The sequence below is a fragment of the Boleophthalmus pectinirostris genome, unplaced genomic scaffold, assembly GCF_026225935.1.
Source record: "Boleophthalmus pectinirostris isolate CB_2022bp ecotype Guang Dong unplaced genomic scaffold, ASM2622593v1 HiC_scaffold_16, whole genome shotgun sequence".
Taxonomy (NCBI): domain Eukaryota; kingdom Metazoa; phylum Chordata; class Actinopteri; order Gobiiformes; family Gobiidae; genus Boleophthalmus; species Boleophthalmus pectinirostris.
In genome coordinates this window covers 9,353,099-9,376,527 of record NW_026571095.1, presented here as the reverse complement: position 1 = coordinate 9,376,527, position 23,429 = coordinate 9,353,099, and the positions used below count along the sequence as shown (strand labels likewise).

Genomic DNA, 23,429 nt, shown 5'->3' with positions numbered 1-23,429 from the left:
TTGTATTTGTTCAATTACCGTATCTTCCGCACTATAGGGTGCTCTGGATTATAAGGCGCACTGTCATTGAAAGGTCTGTTTTCGAACTTTTTTCACATATAAACTGCACTGGACTATAAGGCGCATTAAACGAAACACAACAATTAGGTAAGTCAGTCAAATGTATTTAACGCGTTCACAATAACTCTCAACTTTGTTCAGTTGTAACGTGTAAAAAAATACTGTGAGACCACTAAATTGTTAGCGTATTCACAATAACTCATAATTGTTCAAACAGTTGAGCGATTACGGCGTCCAGCACGCCCGCATCCCTCTCATCATTGTCTGAGTCAGTGTGGTTACTGTTACCTGGCAGTTCAGTGATGATTCCGGTCTTGGTGAAAGTTCGGACCACAGTTGATACTGATCCTTAGCCCAGGCGTCCACGATCCATTGGCAGATTGTGGTGTAAGTCCTCGGCGTTGTCTCTCTGTCTTGGTGAATGTGTGTTCGCCTTCTCTCATCCACTGCTCCCACACAGCTCGCAGTTTAACTTTATAATAATAGTCTTGAGTTTAAAGTCTGCGTTGTGAGCGTGTCTCTTGACAGGTGGCATTTTGATTTTAAAAAGAATCACTGTATGTATTACTCCGCGATGCTCCTGAATACGGTAGTCGTAATGCTGCAAGTGGTGAGGCTTTGTAGTTTACTAAAGTCGTACTAAAACACCCCAATAAATTCATATATAAGGCACTCTGGATTATAAAACACGCAGTCATTTTTTCATGAAATTAAAGGCTTTTAAGTGCGCCCTATAGTGTGGAAATTATGGTACATGTGTTTTATAGCTCAAAAATACATTAAAAAACATGAATTCTTACCATGTGCAGGCTTGCTTCTCCATAGAGCTGACTATTAACCTGTCTCTATTGTGATTACAAAGTTTATTTCCGTACTGTGGAATAATCAAGGCGAAACAGTAATATCTCCATGGAGTAAAGCAGGTGGACTGGATATAAACTCTGTGTACTCTTTTTCACACAAATGCCCTGACTGAACCAAAGACCAGAGGGCACTAATATAATATGCAGCTCCTGGGACAGTTTGTCTTCTATTTGGACAAGGAAACTGACCTTGGTCTCCCTGAGCGCTGTTTCTACTGTAACAAAACATTCAGAGTTTGTCGGAAAGAGACTGCTGAATAGTTGGAATGAATTGACAGTGTACGGTATTTTCTTGTCTGTTTATATGTCCTCTAGAGCTGCACCATTTTGGAAACATATCTAATTGTCATTCTTCTGACAAGCATTGCAGTTTAATTTGCAGTTTATATTTAGATGGCAAGATTCTTTTGTGTGACCAGCCAGTCCCTTCTACATTCTGTTCGTATTCAGAAGGGCCTGGAATTGGACAACAGAGCGTGAAAATCCGGCGTCCAAACTTAAGACTATCCAAATGCGGAAGACGGCTCCTCTCCAAAATTCTTGTATCATTCAGAACAAAAAATATACAACTTCTTTTACACCTGAGATAAGAAACAATTTGGTGCTTCGATTGTTGATTCTGCAAAAATCGGCATTGTTTCTCAGACCTTATGTTGTATTATGTTGTTCATGATGCAAATGAACCATACATCTCTCTGACTGGTTAATCTGCCTCTCAATCATGCCCTCTGAAATCAGGGAGACTATTGTTTCTCTCTTTTTTATTCATAGTATCTGTGATATACCAATCTTCATCAAACAGACAGACATCAACACAACAAATTAAATAATGAACACAAGTATAAACCATAATAATATTTAATACAATGAATAAACACAACAACCAAAATAAGACAAAATATAACAATACAAAAAAAAAAAAAAAAAAACAGAACTTGGCAAACAGACACACTCATCCATCCATTTGTCTTGGTAAAGTTTTGTCAAAGCGTGTGGTTCTGACTGGGCAGGTAAAAGATTCTGTTCAAAGTTCACCTTTTAAAAACACATTGGAGCATTAACATTTCAGAGAAGACTGAAATCTGAACTAAAGCTGTGCAATTAATCAAATTTTGATTGATTTGATTTTGCTGAAAGGATTTAAAGCTTAACAAAGTTTATCTTGGAATATTTTTTAATATAAATAAGTATGTTTATTTAGTTTTTTTAAATATGATTGTAGAACAACTGTGGATATAGTTTATTTTGGACATTATGTCCATTTATGTTTTTCTATGTCTTATTTCATGTATATTTTAGTCATTTTATGTTTTATATATTGCAAAAGGTACATATTTGTAGCCTGAATTTATTTTCAATTTGAAAGTTTTGCATAAATTATCAATAACAAAGTGATCTTTTTAAGAGAGAAATGCTGAATAAATGCATCGTGTAACTAAAAAATAATCATTTTAATAATCGTGATTTCAATATTGACCAAAAGAGTCGTGATAATGTTGTTGTTTTTTTCCATAATCGAGCAGCCCTCCTGCTAATGGCAGTTTAGCAACTGCTAAAGTATTACAAGAATCACCTGCTTTTGCTGTTTGTAGAGATCAGAACTACAAGGTTTTGACAATTTCAGTTTCAATTAAATTTCAGTTCAATCATGATTTGTCTAATAGCCATCCATCGGCTTTGTCTAGATGGCTAAATATTTTATAAGCAATTCTCCTTAGTTATTCTCCTTTATGCCATGTACAAAAAAAAAGTCTAGTCTACAAACTCAAGCTCTCCCTTATAATATAGTGAAGTCATGAAGGCTCTTTGAAAGCTTGTCATCCTTGAAAAACTTCAGAATCTCCTGTAGCACACTCGCCTTAGACTTCCTCCTCTGTTGATGTCTGTGCGTTGTCTTCCTCCCCTGCATTAATTGCTTCCTGAAGCCCAATTTGAAATAATTAAAAGAGATGAAGGCGCGTTGGCTGTCTGTGGGAACACTCAGCATCACTCTCACCTCCTCCTCCTTGTGCCACCGTCCCAGCTGTCAGTGCAACTTCAAAACAGCACTATCTCCCTTGGTGCTAATTCTTGCCCCACCCCAGTGCTGTCAACCAAATAGCAGGTTTCGTGGCAGTGTCGCAAATCGGGGCTGCAACTATGGCTCTATCTGCTCTATAGATAGGTGTGAATCGGATCAGATGCCCTGGCAGGTATTATTGCGTTTGATTACATCCCTCTGAATGAACGCACTTATCTCAGGAGATGTGTCAAAGCTACAATACTGTGGCTTGTTTCCTGACTACAAAACCAGCAGTCAAATGTAGATGATATGCAGAGTTCACATCAGCATAAAGATTAAATACTATATCAACTTCACTATATGAAATCTTTGACAATATGTTTTTGGGCTCAGTATTTATGGTGTGTATCTTCTGGCTATATGATAAGATTTAAGATTTAATGTGTGTGACTTATTACTGATGCAAATTAAATACTAGATAGATAGATAATTTTTGTCCTGAAACTTTGAGATCAATAAAGTATCTATCTATCTACCGTATTTTTTGGGTTATTGGGCGCATTCTTAAGCCTCAAACCCAGACTCAGACTCAAAAAGCACCCTATACTCGAACCCACTTGGGTGTCCCAGCACAACTTCAGTAAACTACAAAGCCGCACCACTCGCAGCGCACACAAACACACACAGAGCAGACAGTGACTGCGCAGCGAAAAACACCCGCACTCATCACTCCATGCAGACGAGGAACGGAACTGCGAACACGCTAACAATCCAGTGGTCCCAGACAGCACCCTTCCTACACGCCACAACTGAACAAAGCCAGAGTCACTGTGAACGCACCAAACAAAGTCCCACTGACCCATTACACTGTTGTGTTTCATGTAAAGTACAATGCGGTTTATTTGTGAAAAAAGTTTGAAAATAGACCATTCAATGACAGTGCGCCTTATAGTTCAGAGCGGTGTGTTCATGCTGCTATGTATTTATTGCAGCTCATAATTTTTTTAACAATATGGTATATTTAGAATATTTTTTGTGATTTAAATCTGCTCTGCTTATTTCTATATTATTGTTTATCGTCTATATTTACTTTAGAAATATATATCGTACTTCAAAATTTGTTTGTTGACCGGTCTAGTCTCATCTGCCACTGCTTGTTTATAATTATGGTGTTAAGTTGTATTATGAAGTATCAAGTATATTATGTCCAGTCGTTACCATGGTGACACAATGCACACATTAGCAAACACTGACAAAAAAGTTGTAAGGTTATTTGAAAAAAATACAAAACAGTTTTAAACAGCACATTGGTGGTGGTGTATGATTTTCTAAATGAAAAACTGCTGGCTAATGACCGCTATCTTGTGACAGTTATTTCTTGTGTGAGAGACTTGTTTAACAGCACAAATCAGCTCTCCTGTTGTGGTGCCAACTAAGTCAGCTCTTTCTGTTCAGATTGCGTTCAATTAAAGGTCAGATTAAAGTGTAACTTGAGTAACAGAGCCTCAGACAGAGGCATCAGCTGCAAAGTATCAATACTATCCACAGGGTTCCCACAGTCATGGAAATCCTGGAAAGATCATGGAATTCTGTAAATTCAATGAAGGTTTTGGAGTCATAAAATTTTTGTATCTCTTTCACATAACAACAGTGTTCTGTTAAGTTATCATTAGGCTATTATGATTATTTCTGAACGTCTGCGCCTTTTGTTTAAAAGAGACAACAATAAATGCACTGACAGTATTTTGAATGTTAAAAAAACTATAAAACCAAACCATAAGGTGAGTGGAAAGGGTTAACATTTCAGATTTAGCCCTAAATCAATTCTACACATGTAGGTGCTGTAAAGTCATGAAAAATTCACTTTAGCTCATGAAAAAGTCATGGAAAAGTTTTAAAATTTTGTCAGTGAAAAAGAATGAGAACCCGGTATCCAGTCCAGTCTGATTCTGTATGAATGAAATAAGAATTAGATCTAGACAGACAGTTTGTGCTACATTCTGACCTCCTAATTGAATGAGCATGTTCCAATTTTCCTATTCACTAGAAGGAATTATGAGTTGCTGGACTTTTGCTCAGTCAGGAATGTTATATCTCTCTATGGAAATGCAGTACTATTCTTCCTCATTAGGCAGGTGCATCTAATTGAGTCTTTGGGGAAAACACCTTCTGTTGGTTTCTGCTGTAAGAAAGTCTCTGGCACAGCACCAGGACTGTCATTACCAAGACGTATACTCAACGACCACAGAGAAACATGTGACTTCATTTGAGTGTATACACTCAGATCACATTTAAAGAGCCCACATTACGCTGTTTTCTAATCTATGTTGTAATGTTGTTTCCTCATCAAAAACATACCTAGAGTTGTTTTGTTTCATTCACAGTGAGTCTAGACTCACACAGAAAACACTGTTCCAAACTGTGATGTCAAAAATTATCTATCTATCTAGTATTTAATTTGCATCAGTAATAAGTCACACACATTAAATCTTAAATCTTATGTCATGTGGTAATACAGAAAGTGCTCCATGGTGTTTTTAAATTGCATACACTGTCATTAGAAACATTTTAATAATTTCAGCCATGGAATTTCCAATATCTGTTGAACTTAAGGTAAAAGGTAGCAGTTAACTTAAACTACTGATTCATGACAGCACAAGGCGAAACAGCATTTTGAGCTTTGGAGATGTAGACAAACTAATAATAAAGGTTTACTCAAACATGTGTGAATGAACCTAAACACTCTGGGTATGTTTTTGAGGAGATGAAGGAGGAGAACTTTAAAGTGGATTCTGTTCTTTTCATTGGGAAAAACATTCTTTTCTTTTATTTCAGTGCTAGATTTGCTAAGCTCATGAGTGATAAAATAAAGTTACATAACAAGCTATCACTTCAGTGTTGTGAGTGAAATAATAATGAAGTCATGTTCCACTCTTTGTCTGTGTCTTTTGCAGTTGCCCAGAAGGTGGTGGCCATGAGAAAAAAGCAGCAGCTGTCCATTGGCCCGTGTAAATCTCTCCCTAACTCCCCGAGTCACTCATCAGTGCCAGCGGCCTCGCTCCCCTCTGTCCACATCAACCAGGTACACTTCACTCACTTTGGGCAAATTTACTTTCCAAAATTTGGATCATTCTAACCTTGATATCAGGAGTCTAACTCAATTACATTTTCTTGAGTAACCTTTAAAAGAAATTTGACTTTTTATAGTACTTTTCTTGTGGCATACTTTTACTTCCTACTTGGGTAATATTTGTACTCTTGACTAAAACTTTTGGTTACTCTTCCCACTGTGAGTTAAGTCTACAAATGACAAAAGCTTTATGTTGACAGTATTAAATGATTTGCATTTCTTGCATTGCTCCTTCAAATATAATTTATTTTTTCTCATTGTTATGCTTATCCTTCGGCTATACAAGATTTGGTGCATTATTTTATGTTTTTTTTTCTTCCAATTTCATTCACTTTAAATTACAAATCAAATGTTACATCCCAACAGTTACTCTTACTTGAGTAGTACTTTGACCAAATACTTTTACTCTCACTTGAATAATTTATTACTTCTTACTTACTTCTGCTTAAGTAATATTATTTTTAGTATTGATATTTAAATTTTATTAATGGTACTCTTACTTGTGTAAAATTTTTAGCTACTGCCCTCTCTGCTTGATATGTCTCTTACTCTTAGATTTATACTACAGTAATATACAAGACTTTAATTTTGAAGAGTAATCAGTAATAATTTTGATTAATAATTACTGTCTGAGCTTATGTGGTTTTAATGCTAGAAAATGATCTCGAGGAAATGGGTGTAGAGCAGTGCTGAACCATGCAACTGGCAGAAATCCCTTGTCTGGGACTGTCTAGTAAGACTGATGCTGAAATGTTATTACATCTGATTTCATCACAAACAAAAAAATTAAATAATTTCTAAGGGGAAAAGTCAACATAACGCAACAAATAGTATTCTGAAAATCTAAAAAGTTTTTATTTGTGATATTGAGGTCATGCTTATATTTGGGATTTACAATTTGAGTTATGTTTTAATTTTCAAATGTTATTTCTCACTTACTCCGAGCATCGTAATTATTCACTGTGATGAGTTTAAACACTTTTCACAACTCTCAGAGACCAGAGTGGAGTGTTGCCGTAAATGTAAAGCTACAACACACTTCCTGAATAGTACACGGCGGATATATTGTGATCTCAAGAGCTGCTTATACGATATATCTGTAGTGGGGCAAGAAAAATCAAATACATGGAAACAAAAAAATTGGATACAGGCCCTTTAAACTGAGGCAACAAAAAAAAAAAAAAAGTAGTAGGGCTGGGTATCATTAAGAATTTGCCAATATGATACATACCTCAATACACAGGCCGCAATACAATACATATCTCTATACAGTGCACTTTTGATTCAATATGATATATTTCAAAACGATTTGATACTATTAAATAAAAAACAAAGGTTAAATCAGGGTTGTGATACTAAAAGTCTTTGTTAAACCATATTTTTGCAAAGTGAATATGAAACACACAAATTTTACTTGTTAAAACTGTGAAAATGCCAAATGTGTCGCATAAACAAGTTTCCTTCCTCTAACAACAACAAAACTGTAGATGTAACAAAATAATTTAGTAAAATATACCAAAAAATATATCGATATTTCAATATTTTTGCACACCCCTTCTAAGTAGTAAATGTAAGTATAGAGTGTATCAAAGAATAGCTACACATGTGTAAAGTCAGGCTTGAATAAATATACATTGATTGTCAAATGCTGTAAACATACATTACTACTTAACCTGCTTCATAATGCTCTTCTAACCTGCAATTTTCTCTTTCTTTCTTTCCTCCCCTTCTCCTCTAATCCCCTCTCCATCTCTCCATCCCTCTCTCTCCCCAGGCGTCCAATGGCGGGGGCGCGTTCAGCGACTACTCCTCCTCCGTCCCCTCCACCCCCAGCATAAGCCAGCGGGAGATGCGCATAGAGACCATCGCTGCCTCCAACACGCCCACGCCCATCCGCAAGCAGTCCAAGAGGCGCTCCAACATTTTCACAGTAAGTATGAGGCATCTGATGCAAAGCAGCACCCACACGCACTACTAGGCTCTGCCCTGGCTCACTTTGTCCACCAGAGGGAGCTCCACATATACACACGATCTCTCATAGCCAAGTACACAGCAGCACAATGGGCAAAACAGAACGTGTACTAGATCCCCCTGAAAACCCTGAGCTAATTTCCAACAAGCACTGTGGAACTAAAGCGTCTTCACTGTTTTTGCTTCTTTTTTTCTTTTCCAATTGGATGTAGTCAGTCTAACCCATAGCAATCTTGGGCCCCTTCGGCAATGTCTAAATGTTTGAACCCTCCCTCTCCCCACCCCTCTTATTTCTACTAGATCCTTTCTTTGCAGTGACTTCCCTTTTTGGGGCAGAGACGGCGGCAGAGGCCAAAACAGCAGCGCGCCAAATCAGCTACTCTCTCCCGCCCAAGAGAACTTAAACTAAAAAGTCCTTACCGCTGACCGAGCGATCCACTACTCCAAATTTGTCCCCATAAACTGAAACAAAAATTGTCCACTCAGCCCCGAATCTGGTCTGAATCCCCCCACCCTGTCTGCCTGCCTGCCTTCACCTTATGTCTTCTTGTATTTGCCCATTGCTCTAACCAAATGTGTGCACTAACCACTCCAGATTGCCACGATACTTGTCTTTTACTTGTAGCCTGTGCCCTCCTCCCCTTCTGCCTCCATCTCTCCCTCTATCTCTCCGCTCCTTTCTGTCCTCTTTCTGCTCTTTTTGCCTCGAAGCCCTTTAAACTTCACACTGCCAGGCCCTTCTCTGGTCTGGAGGAGGTTTTCAAAGTCAAATTCGTAAACAAGAATTCCACTGGGGGCTTGTTTGTGAGTTGAGAAAACTGACAAAGCTGACTGCGCCTGTTTCTGAAAGTCTGTGAGGTTTAAAGGGACAGATCAATATGGATGCACAGTGCAATCGATAAAGTCCAATCTTTTTACACAAGCAATTAGCAACTCCATATTGGTGATGAGATTAGTTAAAGACGCAGTATCTGATTTTTACCGTCTTCAAATTTTGAGAAAACGCAATGGTCCAGAGTTATTATGTGAGTATCCAAATCATTCACCGCAATGACCAAAGCAGTTAAGAACACAAAAACACAGACTAATTTGTGATCTCGAGCTGCTTATACAATATTTATGTAATGGGGCAAGACATATTTACTCAAATACATGAGAAAACATCAGCACCATAACAGTTACATGACTTTAAACCAGATATTATGTCTTGTTAATAAAGATTAAATTGAATTATAGAGCTACAGATGCACAAATAAAATGTTTTCATCAGTACTAACTCAATTTCTGTACAACTGGTATGTTCTGGTTTCCTCAAAGCTTATTCTGTTGACCTTTTATAATTTCTCCCCAACATAACAACTTTAAAAAAAAAAAATCTTCAAACTGCCGAGTCATTCCTCCTCCTCCAAACTTTGGCTCATCACATTTGTCTAATTGCAAAGGCGTGTTTATGTGCTGCCAAAACGAACAGATTGATAAAAGCGGTTTGCATCTTATTTACGATTCTGTTAGCTATTTCACTTGTTTTATGTTTTAGTCTAGTCCCACCTACTGGTCCAGCAATGTTATTACAACTACTAGTGTTTTAACTTTCAAGCATTTTGGTCCAAATCATCAATCTATGCAAACTACATTTTTTTTTTGTAGATTTTTTCTAATTGAGCCAAAATTATAATGCCTGTTTTTCAGTTTTAAAATTATACATACGGAAAACAAACTCTCTCCAAACCAAAAAATAAAAATACACAACAATACAAACATTTAAGGTTCACTATGTAGCTATTTGGTTGAGAGTCCATCACCTGCTTGTTTCTATGGAGATGCCATTACTCTGCCTGGAATGTTCCGCAGTATGGCATTAAACAGCTCTACCTTACATTTTTTAACTTGCATGTGGTTTTATAGTAAAAAATACCTAAAAAAAACAGGCATTCTGACTGTGAGCGGGGCCGCTTCTCCACAGATCTGACCTGTGACTTGGTTTGGTTTAGTCTCCGTGAAGATAGAAAGGTTAAATCCCATACTTTGAAACATTCCAGCTCCATGGCGAAAAGCATTTGATGGACTTTCTACCAGAAAAGTTACACAGTGCACCTTTAACAGTCAAGTCCAGTCCATAGATTTAGACTTAGACAAACTTTATTGATCCACAAGGGAAATAATTTGGATACAGTAGCTCATACATCACAATATAATATAATAACAAAGAGTAAAAAAAATATAATAATAAATTCTAAGTAACAACTGTGGGTCCCTAGTGACGAGACAAAGCTGTCCTCTGTCTTTCTCCTCTTTCTCTCGCTCTTGCTTTCTCTCTGTGCCCCCTCCCTCCCTCCTCCCCTTGTTAGCTGCTGTTGGGAGCCACCTTTAAAGCGTGGCGTCCTTACAGTGCACAGTCACCACCACAGCCTACGTGCTAGCTTCCCCTCTTGTTGTTGTCTCCCTTCCCTTCCCCCTGCTTAGGTAGTGACTAACCATGTCCACCAGAGAAATGAGCCTTCTCTCCCCATCCGCGTCATGGAGATACCGAAGCACGCCACCTACCCGGTGTGGGTGCCCGAATGGCAGGCCGAGCGGGAGTTTCAGCTCATGACGTTCTGAGGACCCCCCCCCCCAGAGCGGACAGGGGGAGGAGGGAGGGGAGGAAGGAAGGAGAGAAGGAGAGAAGGAAGCACACTTTGAAGAGGAAGCAACAATTTTGGCCAATTTACAAATGAGAGCAAATATCTGGCTGGCTTTTTCAACAATGTTGCTTTGTCCATAACAACTGGTATCAAATGTTTCAATCACCAAATGCTATCCCCCCAATTTTTTCTTGTTAGTAAGTCACTATATGTTGTTTGAAGAGAAAGACTTATGCCTTAATGTCAACACGCTTTGACAGACTTCAGAGGATACATGCAATCGCAATTTCTTTTCTGCAAGATTTTTTTCTAAGGTAGTATTTTGTCATGGCACTGGCACTGGGACTCTTGCAGTGTGAGTTAAAAGTTGGTCTACAATTGGTCAACCCATAACTGGTTAGTAATGCAACGTTTAAACAAGCATTTTTATTTACTGTAAGAAATCAAGACTCAAGCTTTACCACAAAACAAGTACTCACTGTCTTTACACTAGTCAGATCTTTATTAATAAACAGTAATGCCATACCTTAAGCGGACACTAGATGTCGCCACAGTACACATTACTCTTCCTAGTGCTTCCACGACACGTCAATAACTATTTGGAAACTGTCTGTCCCTTTTCTTGTTCAAAGCACATAGTCTAGATGAGTATGAATCTTTTATACTTAAAGTCATCCCATTTTGCTCAAGCATTACATATATTAGTGTCAGTTATTTAGTTAGGTTTTTTTTTGTTTTATTTCTATTCAGTTAATCTCCAAAACAATCAATTTGACTTTGTTTTTCAATATTTGCAGATATGCGCTTCTGTTTCCAACCTTTCGTCAACACAAAGGGCTTTCCAACTCCTTCCAAATTAGAAGAGGTTGTGTAAAATAGCAGAGTCCCGCTGCTTTGCCAATAGAGAGGAGTTGACTTATTGCAGATTTGTAATGCAGAATCACATAGGACTTAAGTCAAGTCTGGCCAAGTTCACTGTAGACTGTGGAACATGCCGTCGTATAGGGACTCTTTCGGAAATGCCCTAGTCCCGCACCAGTCCCGACCACATTATATAGCGTGCGTTCATTTTACCCATAAGCCATCAGTGTACAGTCGAGTCTGGGAACTGTTACTCTACCACCCAAGGGACCCTCTGTTTACATCACACTGCCTTTTGCCATGAATGAGGACTCAAGGACTCGAGGTGCCACGTTATTTTTGTTCTTCCTTTTAACCAACTTTCCTACATTTATTTTGACAATTCTGATTTAATTTGAGCTTTTGTGGTTTCAAATGCAAAGGGAATATGATATTGTATTGTACACGGAGGTATATAGAACAGGAGAAACTATGGTTGACGTTATGAAGGCCTTCATAAACACGAGAGTAGACAGTCAGGGTCAAAGGTTATACGAAACAAATGGACAATGGGTTGCACCGACTTGTATGAATGTACTTAATATATATTTATTATTTATTTAAAACTATTTATTTCAACTTTCTCTTGTGTTGATTCATTCCTTATTTATTTAATTTATTTGATTTTTTTTACCATTTAGGTTTGAGATTATGAACTTGCATAATCGTATTTATAAATCATGAACGGATTGATGAAAAATATAGACCGATGTATATCTTGTATTGTATTTTATTTATAATGGTATATACAAACATTACCTATAAGAACTATATGAAAATAATGCCTTTTATTGTCCATCCTATATTTTGTGGGAACTGCAATGTTTGGCTCAATCTGTTGAATATTTTGAAGTGAATTTGTGACTTGCTTTGTATGGTGTCTGTATAGAAGCTAAAATGAGTCATCATTATGAAATAAAATGTTGGAAAAAAAATTAAAAAGCAGCCTGGCATTGCTTTGAATTGAGCCTCTACCTCTTTCCATTGATGAGTGGACATTCCCATGTTATGAGTGAGACCATACGATCACGTCTGTCTTAAATGTCAATCATCTTTTATTTTATTTTTTGCAACGGGGTGGGAACTTTTACAATGCATTTTCATGATCTGACAAGTTTTTCCATACAGGTCTATTGAAACGCTTGCAATGTTTATGCTCATTTCTCCCTCATAGCTTTCTTATTCACAGCTCGACAACCTACACTGAAGAAATCACTAACAATATTCTCTTCTCTCCTTTAAATCTGTGTAATATTTTTGCAAAATTATGATAACAGGTGGTTTGCAGGTTGACAAAACAGACCTGCTCATATGAAAGGAAGTATATGCCGATAACTTTTAGCTTTTCAAACAGAGTCATGACTCGATGTTACGTGTTGATATGTGCTCCGTGTGGTCTTGTTCTCCGTTTTATGATTGCACGTTGATGTTCCTACCGTTTGGTCCGCTGGTCTGCTTGTCTTTTCATTTGAAGCTTCTTTTTTTAACGATTTATTTGACTTATTTCACGCACATTTCTATCACACACTTCTCCAGACCCCCACTCAGATTCAAGCATACACCCACGCATTTACAGCAACAGCAATTCTTATGTTTTTCTTTCTTCTTTTTTTTAATTTCTTTTTTTATTTTATTGTTTTGCTTTGTCATGCGTCGTCCTTGGTGTTAACTGACTTCTCTTGTTTTCGTTGCAGTCGCGGAAAGCCAGTGAGCAGGCAAAGAACGTTGACAGTAAGACAGACAGCATAGGCAGTGGAAGGGCCATTCCTATCAAACAGGTGAGCACTCCTCCTCAAATCCTCCCCTTATGTAACACGGTAAGTATTTTTATTTGTGCCACAGCTAACATATATGGCTATTTGACTACAGTATTTCCCTGTTTTTTGTATTGTTGTTTTTGTTTTTCAGTTTTTTTTTTACATTGCTGTCAGTTTGTAAAGTGGCCACCAGAGGGAGACACAGCACAATATTACACAGGATAGTCACGTTATCATTATTATTAGTAGCATCTTTCTTGTGTCTGCTGGGGAAATATAAATTGAGATAATGTAGAAATTCAATGTTTTTACAATCTATTTATTTTTTATTTATTTAAGTTAAAAAAAAAAGTAGTATTAGTACGTGTACGTTACACAGATTATCATTTCAGGCAGCACTAGAGAGGCTAAATAATGAATAATAAATGTTTAAAAAGTGGAAATCTAGCAAAATGTATCAACTTAATAGAGTAGTGTAAAAGCATGATTATTATTTCACATTATATATGCTGGTGTAGACATATAATAGTTTAAAATTTAGGTGTTTTATATGAATTTATTCTAATAATTAATACTAATTCAGCATATTCAAACATCAATCATTTCTTTATTTTGTGAACCAGATATATTTATGAGTCTCAGCTTTTACCCACTGAAAAAATATATTTTTGTTATCTACTATAAGAGCAACCTTCATTGCTGGCTGAAATAATATTTGAACCATCATTTTTACAATTTAATACTTAGGGCAAAAAGCTATTTTTATTCTAACTTACATCGCTATAGTATTTCTTAAACACATATTTTATTCATACATTTCTTCACATAGAACAACTGAGCATCCAATTAGAGGCCAGCGCCAGGCTCGCTTCTAAACGTCCGGCTGTAACCTGAAGAATTGACACGCTGATTAGCAATCAGTGGTGATTATACAGAGACTGTGAGAAGGGTCACTGTCTATGTCCTATATATTTATTATGCTCTTTACCTGTGAGCCATGGAAGATAATGTCCCTTTTAAAAAATACACCTTCTCTTGCCTCATTCAAACAAAATTGCCAAGGATATCTGGTCCGGTCGGAGTAATTGCAGGGTAACGCTTCTGAGACTCGCTGCTCAATCACAAAATATCATTAGGTGCAAAGTGTAGTTTAAAGATTATATTTGGTCTCATGCTATAAGGATGGTAAAGTCAATCAACTATCAATTATCTGAAATTATCTGAAATTGTGATGAAAAAAAAACACTTTTACCTCATATTTTCAATTGTGTAAAAATCTTCAAGAGTTTTCATGTTCATAGACTAGAACACCAATTCTATATTTAGGCATTTAAATAATTATACTAATAAATAATGTAAACAATATTACGCACAATTGTTATTAGTTTGAGAATTGTATGTCAAATATTTACAGGAGTAATATTGACAATTAGTGTAATTTTTCTGTATTTCAAAATTCTAAATTCTGATTTTAAAAAATTTGTCAGAATGTTCACATGAAGTCGAAAACTTAATTTAAGGTGACACATATCATTTCCACAACGTATAGCTCAAATGTAAATTAAGATAAGACCATTTTTGTTTGTCCCACACTGGTAAAAGTCCAATGTTGCAATTCACAGTTCAAGAATAGCAATTAAATTATAAATATGTAATCTCACAGATAAATAAGTAATAAAAATAAACTTTAATCTAACACAACACTGTTATAACATTTAGCAGAATTACTAAGCCATCATGTCTATACGAAAATAAAAATACCACATATAAAATGACTCTATTTACACTTCTGTTCAGATTTTGAGAGTCCCATGCTAACTTTTGACAGGATAACCCCCCCTCCACCTTCTTGTTGTCATTCTCCACAAAAGCCTGTGTTTGGAGAGGGGGGGCGGGGGCACTGGAGGTGTGGGTTTCACATGACGGTGGGTTGGTGTGGCCAGTCAAATGCACAATCACAGAGATCAAAGTCCCAATGTGAGCTTAATTATCACCCCCCTCTCCCCCCTGTCACTCCCCCTGCTCTCACCCCCCCTCTGCTCTCACCCATGGGGGGGCAAATTACACATACCCCCTCCCCTGCCTCGGAGCCTTCCTATAAAAACAGTGGTAACAATGCGGAGGAGCACCCGGTGCATTCTTCGTGCTCTGTGGCCTGTCACAAAGGGAGGGCCTATCAGTCTTTGGCTGTGGCGGCGCGCAGCTTCTCTCTGGCTCCTTTTGACAAAAGCTGTGAAAGACACTATCTCCCAGTGCGGAGATATGAGACTACACAATCGACTGTTTCCTGACCACCACAACACGGACTCACTTTACTTTATGGTGTGGCTGTCGGGGCCCCTGTCTGTCTGGATATTACACTCAATACAGAAATGGAAAACATACTGTATATTGGTTTAAAACATACATGATACTAATCTTTAATCATGCATTTTTATCATGCATTCTTAATTTTAGAATTCCCTGGACATTTTACTTTATTGCATATCTGATCAATACAATACACAGGCACACTTGACTCTAAGGTGAGACTGTCAGAGCCCCTGTCTGTCTGAGTACTATACTCAATACATAAATACTGCGCAGTGGAAAGTAACATTTAAACCTATTTTAGTTGAGAATATGCATGATTCTTAAAAACTTGCAGGTTGTTTTAGCCGTAGTAAGTCATCATCATCATAAATATGCAAATAAAACAATACAAAACATGACTGTTGGGGCCCTTGTTCGTGTAAATATTATACTCAATACAAAAATGTAAAACATATTTTGGTTTAAAATATATAGATGATACTAAAACAATGCAATGCATGGACACACTTCACTTTATGGCATGACAGTTGGGATCCCTGTCTGTTTGAATACAATAAGTACTTTATGATTTTTATAACAGTCAAAAGTATTTTAGTTGCAATGATACTACAAGATTCTGTTAGTTGTAATAAGTCATCCTCATCACAAATTTTTTAAATAAAACAATACTACGCTCAATACGGAAATGTTGTGGAGTGGGAAGTTACGTTTCAACATATTTTAAAACCAAAACCACCAATTTAAAAATAATAATAATAATAATAAAAGACGAAAAAGAGAGAAAGAAAATACAAAAAAAAGCACGTGTTAAATACATTTTCTCACTAAGCCAATTGATACAAACCCCAAATTTTCTCCAAGTTTTCATCTTCATCATGGTTCAAGTGACAATTTTTGCTTATTTTTTCAACATGGGAACTTGTCTCGGCTTCATCTTTCTTTACAATATACATATTATAATAATAAACAAGGCAAGGCAAGTTTATTTGTATAGCACAATTTGTACACTAAGTAACTCAAAGCGCTTTACAGAATAAGAAAGACGTTCAAATCACAATACAAACATAAATAATCAGAAGAGTGCTGAATAAAAACTGTTCAGTCATATGCACAGCTAAACAGAACCAAAGCGTCTCTATCTAATCATGTGTTTGTGTAGTGGGATAACATCTGTAAATTGCGTGATCCTCCTTTTTAAAACGCTACAGTGACATTTGTAGTGTATTTCCTATTGATCCTCCGCATAATGGTGTTAAAATACTGCAGCTGAAAAATGAGTTTAAAGATTTTCCTAGTTTTGTGTGTCTCATCGATCTGCTTGAGTGCTGATTAATATATGTAAGTGTGCAGTGATTGCATGTATAGATTACTGTATGCTCCAGTAGCAGCAGATGAGACATATTTACTTGTAAAACACAGTGGAGTTGCCAGGGGCCCTCCATCTGCATCATTTACTCTGTATGATTACAGAGCAGTTTAGAAGTCTTTACACTCCCTCTATTGACGAAAATGAGGGAGTCACAATGTATTGATCTGAAGAGGCTCATTCTGCCTGCGATATATCTGTCAAATAAAGTGTATAGGAGGCAATTTCATTTTCATTTGGGGCTTAAAGGTGCTCTGGGTAACATTTCTCTTGGAGGGTCTGTCACAGCTTTTCTCCATGGAGATGTTAGTGTTTTGTCAGGATTGTTTTCACAGTGTGGTATTAAAGCTTCCTATCTTCATGGAGAGCAAACCAGTTCAAGTTACGGGTCAGATCTGAGGAGAGGCAGCCCCGCTCACAGTCGGAATACCTATTTTTCTATGTATTTTTGAGCAATAAAACCATCTGTAATTTAATAAATGTAAAGTAGAGCTGGAACCGAGCGATGACGTATCCGTAGAAACAAGCAGGTGACGGACCCCCAGCTAAAACGTTACATAGTGCACCTTTAAAATTAACATAAAAATATGCAGAAAAAAGTTACTAGTGATTTCATATTCATTCGTTGAACTTGTCAGGGTTCCAGTGGTCATGGAGATCCTGGAAAAGTCATGGAAATTGAAAATGTCATTCTTTCATGCCTGGAAAAGTCATGGGATTTTGTAGATTGAATGAAAGTTTTGGAAAAGTCATGAAATTTTAGTATCGGAATGCCTGTTTTTCTTGGTATTTATAAGCTATAAAAGCACCTGTAATTGAATAAATGTAAAATGGAGCTGTTTAATGCCATGCTGTGGAACATTCCAGGCAGAGTGAGGACATATCCATAGAAACAAGCATTGACAGACCCCTAATGAAAAAGTTACATAGTACACTTTTTAAGGTATTTTAAATCATGAATTCTTAATTATAGAATTTCCTTTTACTTTATTCCATATCTGATTATAACTTAGTAAATTAAACACAAATGGTGTTACTTCTGCTTAGTTTAGTTGTGTCAAACTAAATTCCTTGCTATTAAAGTTAGATAAAACAGCCAATAAAGGTGCACTGTGCGACTTTTCTGGTTGAGGTTGCACACTATGGCATTAAACTATCAATCTATTACTCTATCAAATATTTATTCAGTGTATTTTTAACGCTCAAAATACATTGATAAAGGATGGGCATGCCTCTTCAGAGATTTGACCCATAACTTCGCCTGGTGGCATTCTTGTCTCCATGGAGATAGAACAGTTGAATGCTGTGGAACATTCAGGCAAAGCAATAAAATACTCTATTGTAATGACAAGCAGGTAGTGAACCCTCTATCAGAAAAGTTAAGTTCAAGTTTCTTTTATTTTCTTTTTATTGGGTCCTTAAACAGATATTCACATGTGATTAGCCCTTTTAAATTTGTAAAAGTTTGTTTCATATTTTCATAATTTGTGCTACTGTTTTCACATCAAACCCAACTGTTACTTTAACCATAGCTTGGGTGATGTGTGTTATAGAAACAAATCATGTATCGTAGTTTTTAGTTGGTTCTTGCTACAAAAAAGAGAAATCAAGTTTGACAGCGTGATGAAAAGTCTGCCTTCGCTCTTATCATAACTTAAACAAATGCTGCTACTTGTATTTAGTTTAGTTGTGTGACACTAAATTACTTATCAATTATGCTGCAGAGTGGGATAAAACAACTGATATCTATCTCACCAATAAAGAAAGGGTCTTAAGTTTGTTTTATTTTCTTATTGTATGCTGCTTCTGAGTCTTAGATATTCACATTCACATGCATTTTATACATATATATTATACTGTAGTTATTTCAAACTGTGATATCATATACCCCTTTAAATTGTAAAAGTTTTGTTTCATAATTAATTCCATTGTTTTACCATCAAACCCAAGTATTTTACCATAGCTCTGTTGATGATCGAGTATCATAGTGACCAGCCTGAGTGTTATTTCAAATTCGCTTTTAAATTTGGAAAAGCTTCATAAAATTTTCATAATTAACAACATTGTTTTACCGCCAAACCCAACTATTACTTTAACCAGCTCAGTTTATGATCATGTATCATAAGTGTTGGATCTTAGTTAGTTCTTGCTACAAAAAAGAGTTGTAACTTGGTAAATTAAACCAATGTTTGTTATTTGTATTTAGTTTAGTTGTGTGGCACTAAATGACTTGTTGATTCTGCTACAGTGTGGGATAAAACAACCAATATCTATGAAGCCAGTGTGATAAAGGAAGGGTTTTAAGTTTGTTTTATTTTCTTATTGTATGCTGCTGGGTCAGATGGGTCCATAAACTTTTAAACTGAGTGTAGTAGACTTGGACTTAGACAAACTTTATTGATCCACAAGGGAAATGATTTGGACACACTAGCTCACAGCATATTAGTGTAGTTATTTGTAGTTTTTACTTTGTTTTTACCATCAAACCTTTGTACTTTAACTCTGCTGATCCTCACGTAGCACAGTGACTGGCCTGATTGAAGTGTTAGTTCTTGGTCAGCAAAAAAGAGAAATCCAGTTTGACAGCCTGATGAAAAGTCTGCCTAAACCCTGCATGTAAACGCACCGAGCAGAGGTTTCTCCAGATGAATCAGATTGGATTAGGATGATTGTCGGCAAACAGCCTGGTGCCTGGGTCGCGAGGTCGCCCTTCCTGATGTGTTAATGGGGATTAGAGCCTACAGGACGGGCCAAGCACTCCCTCACACTCGCAGGGGTCTGGCTGCAAAAGCACAAACATTGACCTGTCCTAATCCCTAATTAAGCGGGCCCCTCCTCACTATTTAACCCACAGAGCCTGCTGGCCCTTTCCCTCGCCACTGTTTGGTCGCCTCCAGCCGAGGAACTGCTTTGTTTATTGTGGATTTACCCAGCAGATAAGGAGCCCATCTGAGGACATGTGAAAAGGCCCTAGAAGATAAAGTAGAAAAGAATAAGAGGGGAGTTAGCTTTGAAGAGCGCAGATCACACTGACTAATCCCTCGATGCAGAGGTCTTCCAGAGTTCAATTTGTAAAGTGAAGAATGCCAAAGCAGACCAAAACAGCCATTAGACCAGGATCACAAACAGTAGCTGCGTTTAGCTCCGTCATTCAGCTGTCAATCAAAGACAGGCCAATTTAACATGTTGCTTTTACAAATACGGCATCTTGCATGTATGAAGGTACCTCTGATATCCTGTGGCAATATCTCAAACTTCAATACTTCTGAATACAACTTTTTAAAACTGTTCAAGAAAGTAAAATGATTGCAGCCTAACAACAATTTCTGATAGGTTTATTTTTTACTTTTTTTTAAAATTTTGACTTCAGTTTTTGTTTAGCTAAAGCATTTGCGAGTAAGACATGTAAATAGCTTAAGTTTCACTCATAGTTTTGTGGTTTTAAGAGCCTTTTAAGTTCTAAAAGCGTGACCCCACCTACCTCATTAGCAGCCATGCATAACAAAAGGTCAAATTTGCAATCTTCGAGTAGGTTGAGTTTTGAATTTTTAAACCTCTTTCCCATTTTGGCTCCTCAAAAAACATACCTGGAGTTGTGTTTTGTTTCATGTTTGAGTGGCTCTTTATTATTAATCCATCTACGTCTCTAAAGCTCAAAATACTCTGTTCCACCTTGTGATGAGGTAGTTTCAAGTTAACAGACACATTTTACCGTTTGTTTGATAAAGATTGGCAAATCCAGGACTGAAATTATCCAAATGATTCTAGTGAAGGTGTGTGGAATTAAAACATAATGAATAGAGGTGTGCAAAAATATAGAAATATCGATATATTGTACAGTTTAATGCCATGATACAGTATCGATATCATGGGGTGATGTATCGCTATATCACCAAGAGTATTTTTTAGTATATTTTACTAAATTATTTTGTTACAGCGCTATTGTTGTTGTTTTTTAGAGGAGGGAAACTTGTTCATGCAACACATTTGACATTTTCAGTGTTTTGCAGGGGAAAAAAAACAATATCTAGCAAAATTAAAATGACTTAAATGAAGAACATTTTATTTTATATGAGTCGATTCACCTTGACAAGTAAAACTATCTACCAATGGAATAAGAGTATTTATCTAAATTCAAGCAAAATCTGATTTTGTTTGTTATTTTAGCAAGATGCATTTTCATATTTTAAGTACAAAAAGTCTTGTTCTACTGGCCGATAATTTTACTTGTCAAGCAATTTACTCAAATCATGATAAAACTTTAATTCAAATCATCTTAACTAGGCTAAATTTTGTTGGGGTTTTTTTGCAGTGTGAGGATTAAAAAATTTTGTTTCATATTAACTTTGCATAAAAAGTGGTTTAACAAAGACTGAGCCATGATTTAGCCTTTATTTTTTATTGAATTGTATTGAATCATAAGCTCACTGTATCTTCTGAATGATGCCGAGCCCTAGAGCACTTCTTATATTCCCAGATGACATCACAAGGTGGAATGGAGTTTGTGTTTGAGAGAAGAACTCAGCCTAAATATGCAGGATTTGTGTGTTAAACATGTGTGAATAAAACAAAACACCACTCCAGGTCTGTTTTTGATGAGCAAACAAGATTATAGCAGATCAGAAAATAGGCGTCCTTTAGAAACGATAAGAGATTAATTATGAACAATTTGTACTTTGACTATCCTTGACGATCACACAGCGTCATAATTGCAAATGCACATGTTTGTTTGCTTTTATGACTCTACCCTTGAAAACAGTGTCTTAAATGTGCAGAGATGATGGGGATAGTGCTGTGATATGGTATTTAACATCCATAATGGCTGCCGCTCCTCCATGCTGCTCCGAGAAGGCCTTACAGCTCACTGGGACGTCTTGTGTTTTACAGGGAATCCTTCTGAAGCGAAGTGGCAAATCCCTCAACAAGGAATGGAAGAAGAAATATGTCACACTGTGTGATAATGGAGTCCTCACTTACCACCCCAGTTTACATGTAAGTGTCCTACGCCTATATCCTCACTCACATCTCTGCTACCATCAAGTTTATGTTGGAACAGCAGGTGTTTACTGGGGCTGCTGCTGACAGATTGAGGTGTTTTCACAGAGTTAGGCTGTTTATTTAATTTTGTTTTATTTATATTATTTCTCTTTCGTTATATTTTTTCATTCTGTCCAGTACAAATGGCTATTGAAAGCATATATAGGCAGTATGGTAGGTCTACATATTACAGACAACTTGCAATAAAAACATACACGCTATTAGAGGAACAAAACAACAACATTGCCTAGAGTGTGAAGAAAAGAAATTGGTTGTTGTCTGAACATTTGAACAGCCATAATATGTAACTTTTGCCAAAAAATAGGCTTGCATAAAAGCTTAATTTTTTTGAAGAACACGGACAACAGTGGCCTTACTGTGAGCAGGTTTACATCTCCACAAACCTGACTGACCTGACTGTTTTGCCTGGAGGAGGGCTATCTTCTGCTTGTTTCCATGGAAATGCTGTTTCTTTGGCTGTAATATTCCACAGTGTGGCATAAAAACATATCTATTTCCACTGAGATGTAATAGTAGTGTTATAATAGTTATGATGTGGAATATGTCTGTACATAAAAGAAAGTGTGATTTCTTGTTGTTAGCAGTTAGTGCACCCACTTATTCTTACACCTCTGTCCTTTGGAAATTCAATGTGACTTCAATTGCTTTGCCTGGAATGGTTCACAATATCTATTAGCCGGTTTCATTTCATGGAAACTGTTTGACCTTGCAGCATTAGAATTTATTCGCTCGACAGTAGGCGGGTGCTTTTTTTATTTAACCAATCGCTGCTATTTGGTCGTGAAGTATGTAATGCACCGCTAACGGGGCTAACTGGTATATTAAGCTTTTCCCAAATCCCGTAGGAAGAAGGGCAATAACATCTTTCCCCTTGATAAAATTCACCAAACATTCTTTTTGTTCCGGCTTTAAATCATTGATCTCGGGAATCGTTGCCAACACAGAATATATGGCTCTTCGCTAATTGGCTGCTGCCCAGACTCGCACTTCCGGGGTTACTGCAAAAAGTCTTGTGTATTCCGATTCCTAACATAGTCGCTGAAGAGAAATGAAATTGAGCGGGGGTACTAGGTGGCACCAGCCTGGCTAATACATCTGCACTACTGATCAAAAGTTTTAGAACACCCTACTTTTTCCAGTTATTTATTGCAGTTCAAGTTGTGCAAGTCCAATGAACAGCTTGAAATGGTACAAAGGTAAGAACTGAACAGCCAGAGATAAAAAAAAAAAAAAAGATAAAAGATACAAAACACAAGTCAAAGCTCTGCCAAAACTACCTCAGGAAAAAAGAACAAGATGGTAAAGCTTGAAAACATGGAGTGTCCAGCACAGTCTCCAGACTTAAACCCTCGAGCTGGTTTGGGATGAACTGTACAGAAAAGTGA

The 23,429-nt window shown here is 36.9% G+C and overlaps 1 protein-coding gene across 1 annotated transcript in view; it reads left to right on the top strand.

The window, feature by feature from the left end:
• Positions 1 to 23,429, top strand: part of agap3 (ArfGAP with GTPase domain, ankyrin repeat and PH domain 3) — a 262,903-nt gene that overhangs the window by 174,462 nt on the left and 65,012 nt on the right. Inside the window, exons 7-10 of the mRNA XM_055152051.1 lie at positions 5,880 to 6,007; positions 7,830 to 7,985; positions 13,245 to 13,328; positions 21,874 to 21,978. Of these exons, the coding sequence (XP_055008026.1) occupies positions 5,880 to 6,007; positions 7,830 to 7,985; positions 13,245 to 13,328; positions 21,874 to 21,978 (473 nt within the window). The remainder of the gene's footprint in view (positions 1 to 5,879; positions 6,008 to 7,829; positions 7,986 to 13,244; positions 13,329 to 21,873; positions 21,979 to 23,429) is intronic.